Below are 18,366 nucleotides of genomic sequence, written 5' to 3' on the forward strand. Positions count from 1 at the left end.
TATTTTTAGAAATTCACTGAAGCAATTGATAAAGAATAAGGAACAGGACCACCTTCTAGATGCATTTGGTTTTCCCATATTGGTATCTGGTTGCTTCTAGGAATGGGGTGCTTCCAGAGAGATTTTTAAAATTCCTGAGCAAAAGATCAATGATTTATTCATTCCAACACCATTTCACCTTTTTCAGAAATGCACTCATATGTGAGATGCTCTGTAGCCTGTTTGTGAACAGCACCCAGCAAGAATAAACTAGCTCTCAACCCAAGCTGGGGAATTTCCTGGATCTAGTACTATTTTCTGTCCTCATTTTGTCTTTGTAAACTCTTGAACGCTCAGTTCTCATTCCTGTGAGTGCTCAGAGCCTCCTGGGACACACTGAGGGCAGCTCTGGTGTGCAATGGCTGTGCACCCACTGCATGGAGCTGCTGCATGGAGTCACTCAGGGCAGAGCTACTGATACATGCAGAAGCATCATGCTCACTGTCTAACACACATCAAGTAAGAAACTCCTAATTAGTGACTAACAAGCAAGTCCCAAGGATTTTCTTACATGGAAGAACAGTATAGCTGCTGTAGAGGTTTTCAGTATCCTCTCATTCTGTGTTTTAAAAGCATCCCCTTCGTTATATTAATATCAGATAATAAAAACAAAAGGAACGTACAATAAAAAATGTAACCTTTATTATTTTGACGCATTAATAATGTTCTTTAGCATCAGTTAGGGTAATAGCATTTTCCTGCATGCAGTTCACTAATACAGATTTAGTCAATAATTTTAATAAAAGTAATCTATATTTAATTTTCCTGTGTAAGAAACATAAAATGTCCTGATGGATTGGATTATACAATTTTGCTACTTTCTCTTTGTGAAAAAATATTGTGGACCCTAGATAATATTTAGAACTGTTCTAGTGCAGCATGAATGAAAAAAAAATCTGTGAGTAAACATGAAAAAAGATTCAGGATTCTCTGAAAAAAAGGTTGTATCTGAAAACTTATGATGCAGGCACTGCTGAGACATTCAATTTGAGCTTTAGACCATTTTCCCATCTGTGAAAATAAAAAAAAAACAACTTAGCTTTTTAGAAGCAAATTATGAACTTATTTCGCAGAAATTATTTATATGTTGGCAAATACTGTAAAAAATAAGATCCTACAGTTATTCATTCATTTGGTTATGTCTTGTTCTCTGGAGTTCTTCTGTGAAAAAGTGCTATGGACTGAAAATAACAAAAATGTTGTGACATTAACCTGAAGATAAAATTCAGTTCTTGTTTTATGTACATAATGCTGAAAAATAAAATAAAATGATTTTTACAGTATTTATATTTGCTTATAAAATCCTAACATTATTTTCAACAGTTTTAGTAGTTTTCAACATCTGTACAGTTTGGATATACACTATATGCTTTTCACTGAAAATTCAGAAATGTAAAACAAATAAGCTCCTACATAGCTGCAAAATATTGCTCAATGGTATGGAGGAATGAGGTCTTTTTGAGTAGTTTATTTCATCTAGCTCTGATGTATGGCTTCCCATGTTTAAGAATCCTGGACAGTCAAAGGAATAGCAGCATAGGCAATATAAACATGCATTGGATTGCATCCAAACTATCTATAATGGTAGATAATACATTATTTTACCTGTTGAATGCTTGCACACTACACTTATTGTGGTACATATTTGATGCAATAAATGTGCTAAAGTCATTATCTGTTTGCTCAAACATGCACCACAGGTTAAAAATTATTTACATAGCAGAGGGCTTTTCATTAACATGTACAACATCAACCTTACTGAGAGCTGAAGATGGCTAAACAATACTGCAGGATAAAGCAGAACAACTTTATAGAGGGCTCTTTTTGATCAATTTGGTGGGCTGAGGCAGATTCATTTAGTGTTCGTATGCATAAAGACATTTGACAAAGACAAAATCTGTGACTCCAGACCTAGGAAGAAGTTTGCACCTTCTGAAACTTAATGGTCTGTGCAAAAAGTAAACCATATTTACTATTTTTGTGAGTTGTAGAGGACTTTACAGGCATACTAAGACTTGTTTGAACATGAAACAACATGAATACATTAATTAAGCACCTCAAAGTCTGTTATTCCTTTCCAGAAACACTGTGCTAAAAAAATCTGTTGTTCTTTGTGACTTAATGTTATTTTCATGCATGATCTATAAGTGCAGCATGCCTTCATGCAAATAATTTCTGTGTGTATATTAATTGTATAATAGAACACCTGGCCCTTGTACCTGTAAAGGTGTACTTAATTCCCTTCCCCAACAGAAGCCCCATTTACAAAAATAGTCACATATAATAAACAACATATGAATAAAAACAAGATGAATCCACCAACACAGATTTTGTAAAAATATGAAGTATGTGGCAGTTGAAATGCAAACAGTGGATAGAGTTACCCTATTGTTTTATGCTAAACACACAAATACTTGGTTTCACACCCCTTTAACTGGTCCCTACAGTCTGTGTAGCCATTTTTCTCTCATCTTCAGCAGTGTCAGCTGGTAGTGAGAACAGTAACCTCCTGTCAAGGTTGTTTCTTCTTATCACAGTCACAGTCACTGACAAGGGGTCACTGTCTTTTAATAGGCACTGACCTTTAATGTACAGTATATTTGTAAAAATTGTCAGTTTGGCATAGACCTCCTTCAGGAGTCCTGTTGACACAAACACACGATCCTTACAGGCTATGAACTATTTTGCACATATATGATTTTTCTCGCTATTTGCTCTTACTTCTGACCATCTTTATCTTCCTTTTCATGCTTTTCTTTGACTGGCCTTATTACACGATCATAAGAAGGCGGACAAACTGCTGTTGATGCGGTTATGTCTGTTTTCTCTGTAAATGAGTTTTCATTTAACTTGTCAATAAGGATTTCATCTTTCATACCCTGACCAGCCCCACCTTCAGTTTTATTTTTGTTATAGATAAAGGAAGCTTGTTTTACTGTTCGTTTTAAGAGGTGACGTCTGTAAGCACGCTGAATTATAACAGCAGACACTTCCTCCTGTTTTCGTTTCAATGTAGTCGTAATTGGTTCATAGGAAGCTTTAGAAGGATTGGATGCCATAAACCGATCTTCCATCTGTATTCTGAGGGCGTCCATCTCCCCACTTTCCCCCAAGACACGCTTTGTGAAAGCAAACAAGATGTCAAGGCAGTGAATTCTGTCACCACTCACCATGGGCAGATCCATTGCAATAAGCTGGACTTTGTTAGGTTTGGGTAGATGAAGAGGAGGCTCAAGTGCTGCTGCAAAATCAGACAATTTCTCAAATTCCATGAATTGTGTTGCATCGGGGTCAAACTTCTCCCAGACTTCATAGAACATCTCAAAGTCATCCTCGCTCAAGGGTTCAGCGCTTTCTTCAGTAGCAACACCGAAGTTCTCCAAAATCACAGCAATGTACATGTTCACCACTACCAGAAAGGATATGATAATGTAGCTGACAAAGAAGAAAATCCCAACAGAAGGGTTGCCACAGTCACCTTTCACAGAGCTTCCTGGATGAGCCTTGTTGGGGTCACAGTCTGGCTCTCCACTGTTGAGAATTGGGGCAAGCAAACCGTCCCAGCCAGCGGATGTGGTGATCTGGAACAGGCAGATCATGCTGTTGCCAAACGTTTCAAAGTTGAACATGTCATCAATCCCAGCTTCCCTCTTGACGTAGGCAAAGTTGGACATGCCAAATATGGCATAGATGAACATGACCAGGAAGAGCAGCAGCCCAATGTTGAACAAAGCAGGAAGAGACATCATCAAAGCAAAAAGCAGAGTGCGGATTCCCTTAGCGCCTTTAATGAGGCGCAGGATTCGACCGATCCTGGCAAGCCGGATGACTCTGAATAGTGTGGGAGACACAAAGTACTTCTCAATCATCTCAGCCAAAAACATTCCTAAAAAAGAAAAAAAGAAAAGAAAACCAAGGTACATTACCGCTTAATCTCCACATCACAATAGAAATTTAGAAGCACAGTTTTAAAATTGGCAGTTTTATGTAGCAATTAAAGATTTTCTGTAGATTACACTGGCATAATTTCTGTTTTAGCAGTTATACTTAATATTTGCTGTTGCAATAAATGTTGGATGATTATAACAGTTTTGATGGTTGGTCTAGCTAAATTACAAATTAAAATGTAAAGCTGAATGACTTGGCTGTAAATCTTGCGATGGCAAAAGCTCACCATATAGCTCTGTTCAAGTAAAAGTTCATCTCCTGTTCATTTTACCTTCCTTTTAGTTTAATTAACAAGACTTACCTACTATAGAGAGAATGACAACCACAAAATCAAAAATGTTCCAGCCTATAGTGAAGTAGTAATGGCGAAGTGAAATTAATTTCAGAACACATTCTCCAGTGAAAAGGACAATGAACACGAGGTTTATCCAGTATAAAATATTTTCCATTTCTTCGCTCTGGTCATCAGTTTCTACCATCATGGTAACCATGTTAAGACAAATAAGAATCATGATGCTGATGTCAAATACTTGCTGTGTCACAAAATCAAAGACCATTCCTTGGAATTTATTCTGAGGAAGAAAGAAAAAAGAAACATCCAATACAAACTGTAATTTATTTATATTTCCTGTTAGAAGAAAGTAGAAAACCACATGCGGTAAGGCTTATAAGACTTCAATAAAATTGTAACTAGTGTACACTAGTTACTAATTGAGTACTCAAATACAACAACTTAGTTCGGCCTCCTGTATTGCATATTCATATATGAAATATTTGTAAGTGAAAAATATTTTTTTTGTTTTATTTTTGTTTTCCATTTCTGCTGAGTAATGCCCTGGTTACTGATAACTTTCAATTGGCATATTTCTGCTCTCCCTGTATCAATAAAACTCTTTGTAAATAGCTATTCATCTGATGTGTATAAATAATTTTACCCCTGGTCTTGGTATAGGTTTTTGTGGTTTTTTGGATCCCAGCTTTTTCATTGCATTGTAGTATTTCTTCTGCTCTTCTGTCATAAATATGTCTTGACCTCCAAAGTAAAAACATAAAATCAGAACTGGTTATAATCACATTTATATGCAGTGCTGAGAAAACTGAGTGATTCAAAAATCAAGAAGATTAAATGGGAAAAATCTCTTAGCTTTCAAATGCATTTGTCTACAATCTAAGCATTTAGTCTAGAAATCTGGACTTCCAGTACTGAATCGCTCAAAACAAGAAAAAAAAATGCAAGCAACCTTTTTTTACAGTTATTTTCCAGGAACTCCAAGATATCATTTCCATTACCTCTTTTCTTTTATAGTACGAGATACAGTAAAGAGTATTTGAGATAAATTCAGATAGTCTGGGCTGCTTAATACTGTAACTTCTCAACTGTGATTGCAGTGAAACAAAGGAAAAAGACAAAGTCAGGTTGCCAGTATAGAAATGTGCTTTAGGTATCTCTAGTTCTGCAATCACATTAGCATTAGGGCCCAAAGTCTTCAAGGTTCTTGAGAAGATGGATTATTAGACTTTGGAGAAACTTGGCTGAAGATTGAAGATTGGTACTATTAACAGCAAAATACTCTCTTTTAAATCTTTTATTTTGATTAGTTCTGTGTTCTATTTAGCAAAAGCATGAACCTGCCTTTGAAGTCTGACAGTGAACATAAAGAAGGAATTATGGGTCTTTCATATTTCTAATCAAAATCCTTAGCAAGCTTGTGTTAGAGACAACTTGAATGAAAATCTATGAGACTTCCCATACCTCTTGAACAAAATTTTTCCTAGATAAGAGATACTTGCAGACATATAATTCCAGGAATGCCAATGCACATATGGGACGGGATACAGCCCTTTGTGGATGACTGTGTGGGAAGCTTGAAGATGTGGGAATGCATGGACCATAAGCTGGACAGGCTCCCTGACCATTTACCTCTACATTTCTACATGTGCAGCATCCAGAAATCTTGCTTAGTATTTCTCATTATTAACATAAAACCAAAGAAAGTAATGCAGTCCAGTAAAGTAAAAATAAACTTTTAATTCTTAGCTGCTTTGGTCCTTGAGCTTTCATTGCTTTATCTATTTACAGAAAATAATTTTAAAGGCAAGCATTTCCTACTCAGACCATCTGTACCAGTGAGATTATCTACATCTGCACTGTGAAATAATAAAAAAAAGGTCCTGAAATAGTTACAAACCACTCCTGCTCTATAAAGTTTCAGATTTTTCAGTGCCACAAAGTAGAACTTGAATACTTGGGATCATTGAAACATCATCTTTAATTGGATGATGTAATTAATTTTCAGCTAGCTGTTTTTTTTGTGTGCTCAGAGAATAACTAAAAATAAGAAGGAAAAAACTCCAAGAAATTATGAATGCTTTAATGTAGGGACCTAATTAAGGGGTTGGATCATGCAGGAAGGCTTCATGAAATTTAGTCATGAAAAAGCAGATGACTTGGGGAAGAATAAACTGGGAATTGACAAAAGCAGGATCTGTCCCATTCACTAAATGAAAAATCTTATGACTTAACGAATACTGCAGGTATGATTTTGTCATAACATATTGCAGCTTTTTCAATTTTGAACAAGCTATGTGGGTACTTTCCATATATTATGCACCTGCAAAAATGTGTTATTTTAGAATATCTTTATAAGAGAAATAAAACAATACTTATCTTCTTTTTTTGCTGATTGAAGTTGTCAATAATAACACCAATGAACAAATTCAGGGTGAAAAAAGACCCGAAAATTATAAAGATGACAAAATACAAGTACATATACAAGTTGTCTTCATATTTGGGTTGATCTAACACCTAAGGGGAAAAAAAAGAGAAATATGATTCCTAAGACTTCATGTGAAAATTTCAACCAAAAAAGTGGCAACCTTGCACAAAGTGCCACCAGTATTTTGTATTTGAACAATATTCCTATCACTTATATTAATATATTTTTTTCTATTCTACCTCTTGCTGATAGCACCTGGCAGTTTGCATTCAGTTGCCCACATTTTGTTACCACAGAATCTCATACTCATTTTTCATTCTATTGTATGGATATAATTGCTTATTTAGGATAAATACACACTTGTAGATAGACAGACCTCAGGGAAAAAAAGATAATTTAAAATATTTGCAGTACTTACATCTCTTGAGTCAATAGCTGCATACATAATATCCATCCAGCCTTTAAATGTAGCCTGTAAACAGTACACACCTTTTAAGCATTCTAAAGACAATTCATTTAATAATTTCCAGCAACTCAGTACAGCACCAGAAATAATTAGTAGCATTAGATTTCCAAAATGTTTTGCTCTTGGCTTTGTATTCAGCTGCTCATCAGATATACTGCTGTGTATCCCATTACTTTGTATTAGATATGAACATTTTAAACAGTAAGTAGGATTAATTTATTTCTAATTTCTAATTAACAAAAGTTATAGAAGGCATTTTAGTTCATCAAATCCTGTCAACTGCAAGAGCTATGTACAGCTGGGTGTATAGCCTTATGTAACTGAGTTGTCACCAGTTAAGACGAAGATGTAGTTCCTCTGTCCCAAGTCAGAAAGGTGGCAACGAAATGGAACCAAAAATTTGATCATCTCAAAAAAGGTATTTTTCTATAATCAGACTATACATTGAAGGATTTTACCTGGTTTAGTAATTCTATGTTCACTTTAAATATAATATATTTGTGCTTTACAGAGCCTAGATGTCTCATACATTCTGAGATAAAGTAGTGGGAAGTGTTTCATGTGCATTGAATATTTATTATGCCTCATAAATGACAGCATTTATTGAAATTTTGGAGGTATTTCCTCTGCCCAGAATCTGTACATTTTTATATTTGACAGTGAGGTGTAGATTGCTTCATCAGAATGTTCGAAACAGAAAGTAATTTACTCTGTTGTGGCAATTAGTTCCCTTTGAGATGTCCCTTTAAGGAACATCTCCAAGTAGAAATTTTTGGCCAGTTGTGCCCAAAAATAGAGCAAAAAAAAGGAAATAATTCTATGCTGTTTAATCCTCATTACAATTTTGCAAAACAAGACTGCAGATCATTGGTTCCTTCATTTTCCTTGCCACAGAAACTAGTTGCAGGATACAATCAGGAATGCAACACTCATCCATGTTTTTTACTGTATCACCATCATCATCAGGTTTCATTTCTAGTGGAAGTTTCAAAAAACCTTTTTTTTTTATGCAGGACATGGAGCAGTTTGGCATCATCCTAAAGTGAACTTAAAATGAGAAGAAATTATTTTCTCAAAGGAAAGGTCCTTTACACTTTTGGAACAGTGGAATACTGAAAAGAGCATGATTACACTTAGATGCAAATCCAATGTGCAGCAACTTTCACATCTTGGGGTCAAGACAGAAAATACAAAGCTCAGGCAACTAACAGTATGATGGTGAAATCAAAATGTAGTATCAAAGGACCAATAAATCAAGAATAAATCTGAAACAAGTAGCAGTCAGCTGAAGAATATAAAGTCCTTGCGGAATACCTGGACTGCAAGGGATTGGGAGAGGTAGATAAGGTCTATTTATGTGATTACTAATATATGCTTAACTTGTTCTCAAAGGCTTTTAATGGTAAATACACCACAACCTTATAAAAAGTATGTATTCTGGCACTTCCTTTTATTATTTCCTAATGCTTACATCCTTCTGTTGCCATTTAAGACTCACTTGTCATAGCCATTACATATCTGGAGAACTCCAGGAATCACCTTCATGCAGCATCTCTTACTTTTTGCAAATTGATTGTTGCTTTCCTTCTTTTTTAGGTAGTGATCACTGTTCCTTCAATTTTCCCATGCAACTCCTGTTTTCTAGAACTCTGATCACTCTCCTTATTTTGCTCTGAGCTCTGTTGCACTAGTTAATCTCTTGCAATGGCAACAAAAACAGGATTCAGTATTCCATCTATCAAGGTCTAAATAGGGCAAGATGATTACACCATGTCTTACAGTGCTACTTTTGCTTCTGTCTTGGTACACTATTTACATTTTTTGGAATATCATGACTTGAAATGAGCACTTCAGTCTGACACACCACATGAAAATAATGGGCAGACTTTTACTTCAGAAATATGATGTCAATGATGGAGTGGCACTTGTGCAAAATGTGTGCTGTTGCCTCAGATTCAGACTCATGGTGATCTTTGCATATCATTCTCCAGGCAAAACAGAATAATTTTTTATTTTTTTGCAAATGTATTGGTGTAGCCTAGACTAAGTAGAGTAAATGAAAAAAGATAGACTAATTTTAAAACATTAAGCTTCACCATCATCATTAAAGTACTGCACTATAAACAAACAGTACCCTTTAACAAGTGATAGGAAATAGAGCTGAATACAGCTCAGCTGAATTGAGCTATATTATTGTTTTTGTTGTTGTTGTTGTTGTTGTTAAAAAGGAAACTTGAAAAGAGTGTGGGGTGGAAAAACAGAAATATAACATACTGCTATCTTAGGATTTCCACAATGAGGTTCATAAAACCCTAAGATATTAAAAATTTTGAAGAAATTAAGAAAGAGAGTCAAGATATCCTATTCAGTGAAAGCATTTTTCTACTGTAGATGCATAGACCTGCTTATATTTATCTGCAAGGTCTTCTCTTTAAGAGAAATAAAGTATCATTTGTGTATTTTTGTACCCTGAAAGAAAATAACACAGAAAATGACCAAGAGATCAAATTATTAGTTTCCATTTTGCATATCACCACATAAAATATATTGTATATTCTCAGTAACACTAAATCAGGAGTAATTAATTGATTTCAAAGGTTACAGCAGTATAACTGAAGTCAGCATCTCTTCCAAGGTTTTTTTTTCTGCCAAGGAGATTTCAATGACACACATTCAAATGCATATTCAAATGTAGTTAAAAAAAACAATAAAACAAAAATCCCCCATCTCCTTTACTATTGGTAAAAAATCATAGATTTTTTCCCTCTGATAAATAATTTCTTATGAAGTTGTAAGTCATGCTGGAGTTTTACCACTCAATTTCTTTACCAGAAAAAATCACCACAAAGATTCACATTCCCTTTTGGAGATACAATAGCATCTTGCTTTTAAAATACTAACCTGTTGGAACTTTGAAAGTACCCTAAAGTTTAAGTCTTAGAATTCAGCTTCTGATTTTTTTACCATACACTTCAAGAGATGTGTTGTCTTGCTGATATTAGTAACAGTAGAGTATAATATTGTGCTTTGTGGCTGGTTTGCCACATTTTATCCTGGTCAGCAGGATAAAAGCAGGCCTCTGGGAGGTTTACTTACCAAGAATCCAAATACTAGGTTCAAGTAAAAAGGCATAAGGCCATAAAACTATCAGGGCAGATGCCACATCTCTTTGTGTACACCAACCTCTTCCTCTTCACTCATTGGTGCATTACAATTTTGAAAGGAATTTCTCCAGCAGATGTGTCTCTGCTTTGATGCTTCTCTTTAGGGACAGAGAAATACTCAAGCAAGTTCAGACCAAGAAATGAAAAAAAGAAGCTTGAAGATCCAGACAAAACAATATGATCTATGCTATATTATAGAAGAAAAAAGTTCTCATAGAGGAAATGTGTACTTATATATGACTGATGGTATGAATAATTATACTCCAACTTCAAATTATGTAAGAATTCCGGAAAACAGTTTGATCAACAAAGTCCATAAAACTTGGATTTATCAATGACATGTATTGTTAGGCTGTATTTTTGGGCATAAAGAATTATAACATTGATATAATACTAAAGATTTTCCACACAAAAATGCCTCCCATGAAAGAAAAAACCCAGGATACATCAATGAAAAAATTAGGTAATGTTCTTTTCTTAGGCTCCTCATTCAAAAAAGTCATTCACCAGCACTGCCAAGTAAACTCAACAGCTTTTTAGAGAGTTCCTTGTGCTTAAAGTCACTATCACACATTTGCATTTTTTGAGCCCAGAATACTTCTTTCTGAAATTATCTCTCTGCCTTTGAGTGTTTCTGTGTGAAATAGATATGTTTCTTTTCCATATCATTCTTTAAAAAAAGTTTTCTGTGATGAACAGACGCATATACTGCCAGAGACATAAAAAAAAAGTTTCACAGTTTCACCGTTTTTCATTTATGTCTTTTCTAGAATAATAAGGCCCTCGGTGCCTTGGTTTGAAGTTCTTTTGGCTTGTTTTCATTTTGATTTTTTGTCATAAAAATAGTTCTAACTTCCATTAGTATTCACTCCAATTTGTGATACAGATAGTAAGGTTATGATTCTTGTAACCCAGAAAAGCTGAAGGGATTTACAGCATTCTTTGGCTGATTCAAAGGGCGTGAGCCAGAGGGCAGAATGGAGAATGGAAATAATGAGGAATAAGAGGAAGCTTTCTGTATTTATTTTCTAGCCTCCTGGCCTTGTATCAGTAATTCATGCACTGATACTCTTTACAGAAATTGTTATTAGAAAAATGACATTGACCTCCTTGGGGTTATTTTCTCGGGTCCAGCACTACTAAAAGTCTATGCTTGAGGTTGTTGAGGTGCAGAACCAAATGAATTCAGTAGAAAGGCCATTAACGCTCACTTCAGGCAAAAAGAAAGCATATCCACTTGTAACCATGGTTTTATAATCAGATTTTTCAGGCTCAGTATATAATTTTAGGCCTAAACGTTCAATAGCTTTATCTTTGTTTCTGACACAGTAATGTATACCTCTAACTGAGTCATACCTTAGCATTTAGTCTTCTTTCTATTGCTGCAAACTGTTTAGGAACGGTAGGAAAATCTAGGGCTATGACATACCTATTCAAGTCTCATGTTTGTTTTGACATGATGGCTTTGGAGGCCCGTTCTAGAGTTTGATCCAAAGTACTTTATATATCAAATAGAAAATCACCTTATCAGTCTTTCTTGATTGAGAAAGCAATGTAAGAATCTCAAACAGTTATGAACTGTGGCCTTGTTTTCTTGACGGTGAAAAAACATAGAGTCTCTACATTTTAATACATTAACTGGAAATCAAGCTGATATTAATCTTTCTCAGTCCTAGGGCTCTTATAATTCCATAACTGCAAAATCACTCCTACTGGCTTACTTACCAAACCCTAAAAGATGCAGGGATGATGTTTTGTTCAATGACAGAAATGCCCCTGTTTTTTCTGCTATGTCAAACCTAAAGGTCTTGATGATTTTACAAGCATTTTAGCAATACAGAAAAATTAAGTGCTGTTGTCATGGACATTCTACTCACACAAAAAATCCTCCATCATTATGTGAGGGTCTCATGCTCTTGCAAGATCTTTACATTGTAGATACTGCACAAACAATCAGGCTTGTCCTCCATGAGAGCTAGGTCCCTCTGTGGTAGGTCTAGATGAATTTTTCCTTTGGAATTGTGGGAATGATTGGCAAATTTCTCTTCATTTGCCTCCCAAAAAATCCAATCATTTAAGAATCTAAGCCTTCATGTAAGGAAATACTTGTGTCTTTTCAATAAATGGAAGATGAAATAGTCTATGCATAGCCAGGACACTGAAACCTGGAATAAGGACTTGTGTCCCGGAGTAAAACAGGTTACTACTAGAAGGAGAGTTGCAAACTGCTTGGAAAGAGATGTGTTGATGTCTTGTCTCTCCTCAACACCTGTAATGAAGCATTTTGACTCCCTGAGTGAGTAGACTTCATAAAGAAGGCAAAGAAAGTAAGTATTTAAAGTCTTTAGTTATCAAAATCAAATTGTATTCAGTTCAGTATTTTATTTCCTAATACTATTGGTCCCTCTCCACTCTTTTCTGATGTGACAGTAAAGTGAGGAATCATAATGGAAATTAAATGAACAGACTTATCAGTCACACAGGTAAGGTGCTGTATTAGCTGGAGAGGCAGTTCCCATTGCTCAGAACTACTGTTTTAGACCTTGTGCAGGACAATGTCCATACCACTGCATCATGTTAATGATTTGTCTTACTGAGATTTTGTATAAACAACATAAAATCCAGAAACTTATTTAAAAGCAACAAAAATTAAACCTAAGATACTGCAGATTTAGTCACCTCAAAAAAAAAAAAAAAAGCATAGAAGTTGCTGAAGGCACACAACATGGGTTAAAGCCCAGCATTTTCTTGATTAAAGCTGGGTAAGATTGGTAGCTGCTTCAAAATACACAGATAGACAGTGTTGTGCCTTCAATTTTTGATATTGAAGGCATAATCTTCTGGTACCTCTGCGTATATTTTCTTACTTCCCTCAGATTTTGCTAAATAAATTCTATGAAATCTTTTTGCACAGAAGTATCAGGAAAATATTTCATAGATTATAGTATCAAGTGCTATTTTTCTTTTCTTATTTCTCTTCTGAATAAGAAATTTCTTTTTAGATCTGCCCTGGTGGCAGCCACAAACCTGAGATGAGATTTATTACCTGGAATTCTTTGTGACTTAATCTCACCAATGGAGATTTCTTTTTTCCCCCTGGCAACTGGAAAACTTAAAATATTTAGATACCTGAATACCACTCTAGGGTAATTCTAGAAACTTCAAAAGTTAGAAGCAGTTAAAGGACCGCAAAGGGAATCATAAATAGGAAGTTGTTTCATTAGATGTCCTGAGGATTCTTTATTCATCATAGTAGACTCTACTTGCTGCTTACGATGAAAAGAGTAATCAATTACCCATGTAGCAGAACTACTAAGTCACAGATAAAAATCAGGTAAATGTTTTGTCTCTTTGTTACTAGAATTGCTTTTCACTACTGCTTATAAACAGGAAAAGGTAGATAAAGAGTGATCACTTACTACTTGAAGTAAAGAAAGATACCCAAATCCTACATTATCAAAGTTTACTTTCACGTTTTTCCATCGTGCACTTTGATTGTTTTTTATGAGTTCCTCGCACTGACTAAAATTGTTGATTTGGTCGACTTCAAACCTTTCATCAGTTGTGGTGTTAACACAGTAGTAGAACTTCCCAGCAAACAGATTTACTCCCATGATGCTGAAAATTAGCCAGAATATAAGACAAACGAGAAGCACGTTCATGATGGATGGAATTGCTCCTAAAAGGGCATTCACAACCACCTAGTACACAAATACAGGGGGAAAGAGAAAAGAGTATAAGCATATTTACAGCAATACATTTTTGTATACTGTTTCACCATTCCTTAGTAAAAGTTTATTCTGAAACTAATACTATAAATTTTAAAGCAGCATATTAATAACTGTAGCATTGCACCATTCCTTTAAATTATTAACATCAGTACATGTAATTAAAAGAAAATAAGTGAGATAATGAAAATAATTAATAGAAAAACAAAAGAGAAGATTTGGCAGTAATAAGATGATGCCTGACACTGACTTGTTCGAGATAAAAGAGAAAAATGTGCTAAATGAAAAATGTAGACATAATAAAATTCTAAAAATGAATGAAATTATAGCTTAAAAATGTTGAAAGCAGAATGGCAACTTGTGGATTTGATCAACATAGTTTTGAAATTTAAGCTGGAAATACAAATGCCATGAATCTAGAAACTAAGCTCTACATAAAAGAATTATGCGCGAATTAAAGACATCACTTTATTGCCTTATCGTTCCATGCAAGATTATAACAAAGATTAATTTCTTTGTATACAAAAGCAAGACAGGTTTGCAATATGTGTCTACTTGAATCAACATAATTTATTTCAAGCTCCAGTCTTGTTGTTTCATTAATTAAGTTAGCAATACCCTTCATTTATCTAAAAAAGGATATAATTAGGGCTTCTGATTTTGCATTTTGAATTACTTTTGGGGGGGGTTACCTTCTCAGACTTTTGCAGGCAAGATGTCAATATATCTTATGCAGAAAAAAAAGTGCATTTTTCTGATATATACAGAAATTAATCACATGTGTCTGTCAGACCTATCAAAACTTTTGTGATGAGCAATTATTTTTCCTTAAGTGTCCAATTCCAGCTTCTCATTTACAAGTTGTATTTTATTTAAAAGTTTACATTTTTTCTTCTGTAAACTTTTGGGACCTGGTAGGAAGGTAAAATAAAATATGAAGTAGGGTTCTGACTTTCAGTAATCTAAGTCCTGCAGCAAGGCAGGAAAGGATTGGCAAGGATATTGGAGTACATTAAGTTGTCTTAGTCCATCTCTGTTCCCTGCAATATTGATGCATTCTCCCCATTACCAACATAGTTGTGAGCAAGCTCAGAACTGCTCAGTCTTACTACCTGTATTTCACAGCCTCTAGAAGGCCTTTGGAAGAGGAATATTGTGGTTGTGTTATTTGTCACTCAGCACCCTCCTCCCCTTTTCCTCCCAAATTATATGGCCAGCGATCAGGACCTGTTTAGAGATCTTAGGTAGAAATGTTGTTTTCAGAGCATATTTTCTTTTCAATTAGAATGTTCTCCTCCATTGCCAGGCAGTAGAAATGGGACCTTTCTGTAGCAGAATAATCCTGTTCTTCTATAAAACCACAATTTTATTTTTCAAATGTAACGCCTTTTTTTTTTTATTGCTTGTATTTTTGGTGATGAAAAGATCCCAGTAATAAATCTGTTGCTATTTAGCTTTGTGGAATTGAGAACAACATAAAAATTAGAAATGGAATTAGAAATTCTGAAATTTGTTCCAAGTCTGACCTGATCTATGACACTGCATTATGCTATTGTTGCTTTGAAATTCTAGGCCAGCCAGTGTTTGTCTTTTTTTCCCCCACTCATAAAAATGTTCCAAATGTGTTACACTGATTTAATTCCTCTGTTATTCTTGATGAAAAACCTGAAAATAAAGATGTCAAGAAAGAAAGATGGGGTTTTAGTTCTGCAACTCAAATGAATTAAGGTTAACTCTGCTCACACAAAGAATGGTTTTGCAAAAATTGAGTGCCTGTAGCAGTTACCTTTATAACAACCCTGACAACCATTGAACCACAGCACAGATCCAGAACAGGCAGCAGAATAATAACAGCAACAATAACTGTTACAACAATTATGAATTGATAATAGTTGTAGAAAAAAGGATTTCTACAAAATGCCTCAGTGCATCTTGCACTTGATAATCTTTAGATGAACAGGTAATGCAGTCTCACCACTGAGACTATGGAAAGATCAGCCACATCTTCTTGGATAAAAAGAGAACAGCTTCCAGCAACTGTTCCAACAATGCTTCCAACAACTTAATTCATACAGGTCACTGAAAACCCATCAAATGGTAATAATTTTTGGTCACTACTGACCTGGCCTGGATGCGAACTGGTGACCTAGAGATGAAAGGCTCTGTATCCTATTACCAACCCCTTGAGCTATCCAGGCCCCCTGGAAGGTTTTTTAAGAAAAGAAGAAAAGAAAATTAAAACTTTTAGAAGCTGTTTTGTGTTTGCATTTTTTTTTCTGTTTGATTTTTCTTCCTCAACAGTGTTGAACCTCACCCCTATAATATTTATAATGTAAAACCCTATTGTTACACATTGGTCAGATGTTCAGCTGACTGTAAACTCCTCCTTAGCAAGATGTCTTTAATTTCTTCAACACATACAGTTGGAGGTAATTGCCTTGACAGTGTTTTTCTGGTTTACTTTTTTTTATATATTTGCTTTAGGAATTAGCTGAGGTATCTTCAGGATAACCAGGACATTAACTTAATATATATCCAAGATTGCGCCCATACATACACTGACAACACACATAAGTTACAGCAAATGGACAGAAGAAAGGGAGAACCAATTGAAAAGTGAACTGAATGCAGAAAAGAGGTCAATTAGCATTTCTTAATAAGTTAATTTAGCAAATAAAAATTGCCATTCTCATCTTGTTGGAAAGAGTCTGTAGCAGGTTAAAAGAATGTTGGCAACTACAGCTCTTATTTTTTGATTGGTCTTTAAATCTAGATCAGATATACATGATTCAAAATGTATTTTTTCTTTTAAAAGGGGCTGTTCTCTAGGACCTATTTTCTGTTATTTCTTGATACAGAATATAATGTCAGTAAATTGGAAAAAGACGTTTGCAGAGTTGGTTTTTTTTGGTTTTATAAATTACCTATGCATTTCCTCAAGGCTAGGATGTTGCTGGTCAAGCTGACTCCAGTGAACAAAGCTGCAAAAGCCCAAGTTGATTCTGCTTGTTCACCTTCCTGTAGCTTCAGGTAGGTGGAACAGCAGTAAGAACAAGTGAGAAGCAATACTGATGCCTAAAAAGACAAAGGAGCTCTAGACTATTTTACATTTCAGTCAACATTCATCCAGGGGAAAAAAAAATCATTGTGGGAAATCACGACTCCTCTAGAATAAAGCAGTATTTCATATATATATATATACAGAATTTTTTGTGTTTAAATTTATGTAACATTTATCTTCCAATATCAGACTTATATATAAGAGAATTACTGCAATACTAATTGTATGTCCTGTCTTCTGGCCAACATGACTTTCTGTCAAGGCAAATTAGTAATCCAGATGTTTTTCATGGCTGCTGTTTGTATCTTCTTTTGAAAAACTCTCCAAAGAAAACAGTAAAAACTGGACAAAAAAAATCAGTTTTGCTGTCAGAACTGTTAGTATGTGTAGAATGAGGATTGTACAAAACATCAGCTTATCCCTGCTGTATGAATAGAATATAAGGAAGCTTTACTAGACTGACCACTGCTATGGGAGACATAGCTGAACACACAGTGAGATATAAATGTATTTTAGTTGCCAGGGGAAAGTATTTTCCATGGATCCTGACACCTCAGCTGCCACAGACTTTCCAGGAATTCCTACATTGGAGCTGAGTAATGGATATATCATGGCCTCCTGAAATCTGTAAACGAACAAGGAAAATTCTTTAGTAGTGCTTATCCACTTTTCCCATAACTTTTGCAGATTCTGTGAAGAAGTTCCTAACTCTCTTCCTGGTGCAAACGAGGAGGAAGTTACCATCTTTGGGATGGAAAAGGAAATGACAGGACTGTGAGTGGAACATTCTTTCTACTCAAAATCAGTAAGTACTTTGTTTGCCTCCACTTGGAAGGTATCAACTTTGTAATTTTATGCTTAAATAGGAAAAGTTCCCAAAGAGCTGCCCGAAAGAACATTTGCAGTGAGAGATGGAGAAGTGAGCAGTGGTTTGGATTCTTGGTGCAACACATAGGTAAGACTGCTGGAATGGCAGGAGGTACACCATGAGTGGACACAGATGCAGGCACAGGTGACAATGGGATCTGCATTTACCACGTGCTCACAGTGAAGGACCTGGAGGACAACACACAACGAAGTCAAGAAGACTCTGAAACCACACTGACTTGACCAAGTGGGTATCAAGTAACAGACAAGTGTTTTCTCTTTTAAATGTAGAAGAGTTGAGGCAAGGGAAGAAAGGACATAGTAACTGTAGGTAAACATACAATAACTATCCCAGGCAGGGGCTCAAAAGAGCATC

The 18,366-nt window shown here is 35.3% G+C and overlaps 1 protein-coding gene across 1 annotated transcript in view; it reads right to left on the minus strand.

Moving 5' to 3' along the window:
- Nucleotides 1-659: 659 nt before the first annotated feature.
- Nucleotides 660-18,366, minus strand: part of LOC102041885 (sodium channel protein type 1 subunit alpha) — a 90,342-nt gene continuing 72,635 nt past the window's right edge. The window contains 6 exon segments of the mRNA XM_031055986.1: nucleotides 660-3,925; nucleotides 4,289-4,559; nucleotides 4,923-5,027; nucleotides 6,656-6,793; nucleotides 7,123-7,176; nucleotides 13,754-14,035. Coding sequence (XP_030911846.1) covers nucleotides 2,757-3,925; nucleotides 4,289-4,559; nucleotides 4,923-5,027; nucleotides 6,656-6,793; nucleotides 7,123-7,176; nucleotides 13,754-14,035 — 2,019 coding nt within the window. The 3' untranslated portion in view covers nucleotides 660-2,756.

Source organism: Geospiza fortis, unplaced genomic scaffold, assembly GCF_000277835.1.
Source record: "Geospiza fortis unplaced genomic scaffold, GeoFor_1.0 scaffold112, whole genome shotgun sequence".
NCBI lineage: Eukaryota > Metazoa > Chordata > Aves > Passeriformes > Thraupidae > Geospiza > Geospiza fortis.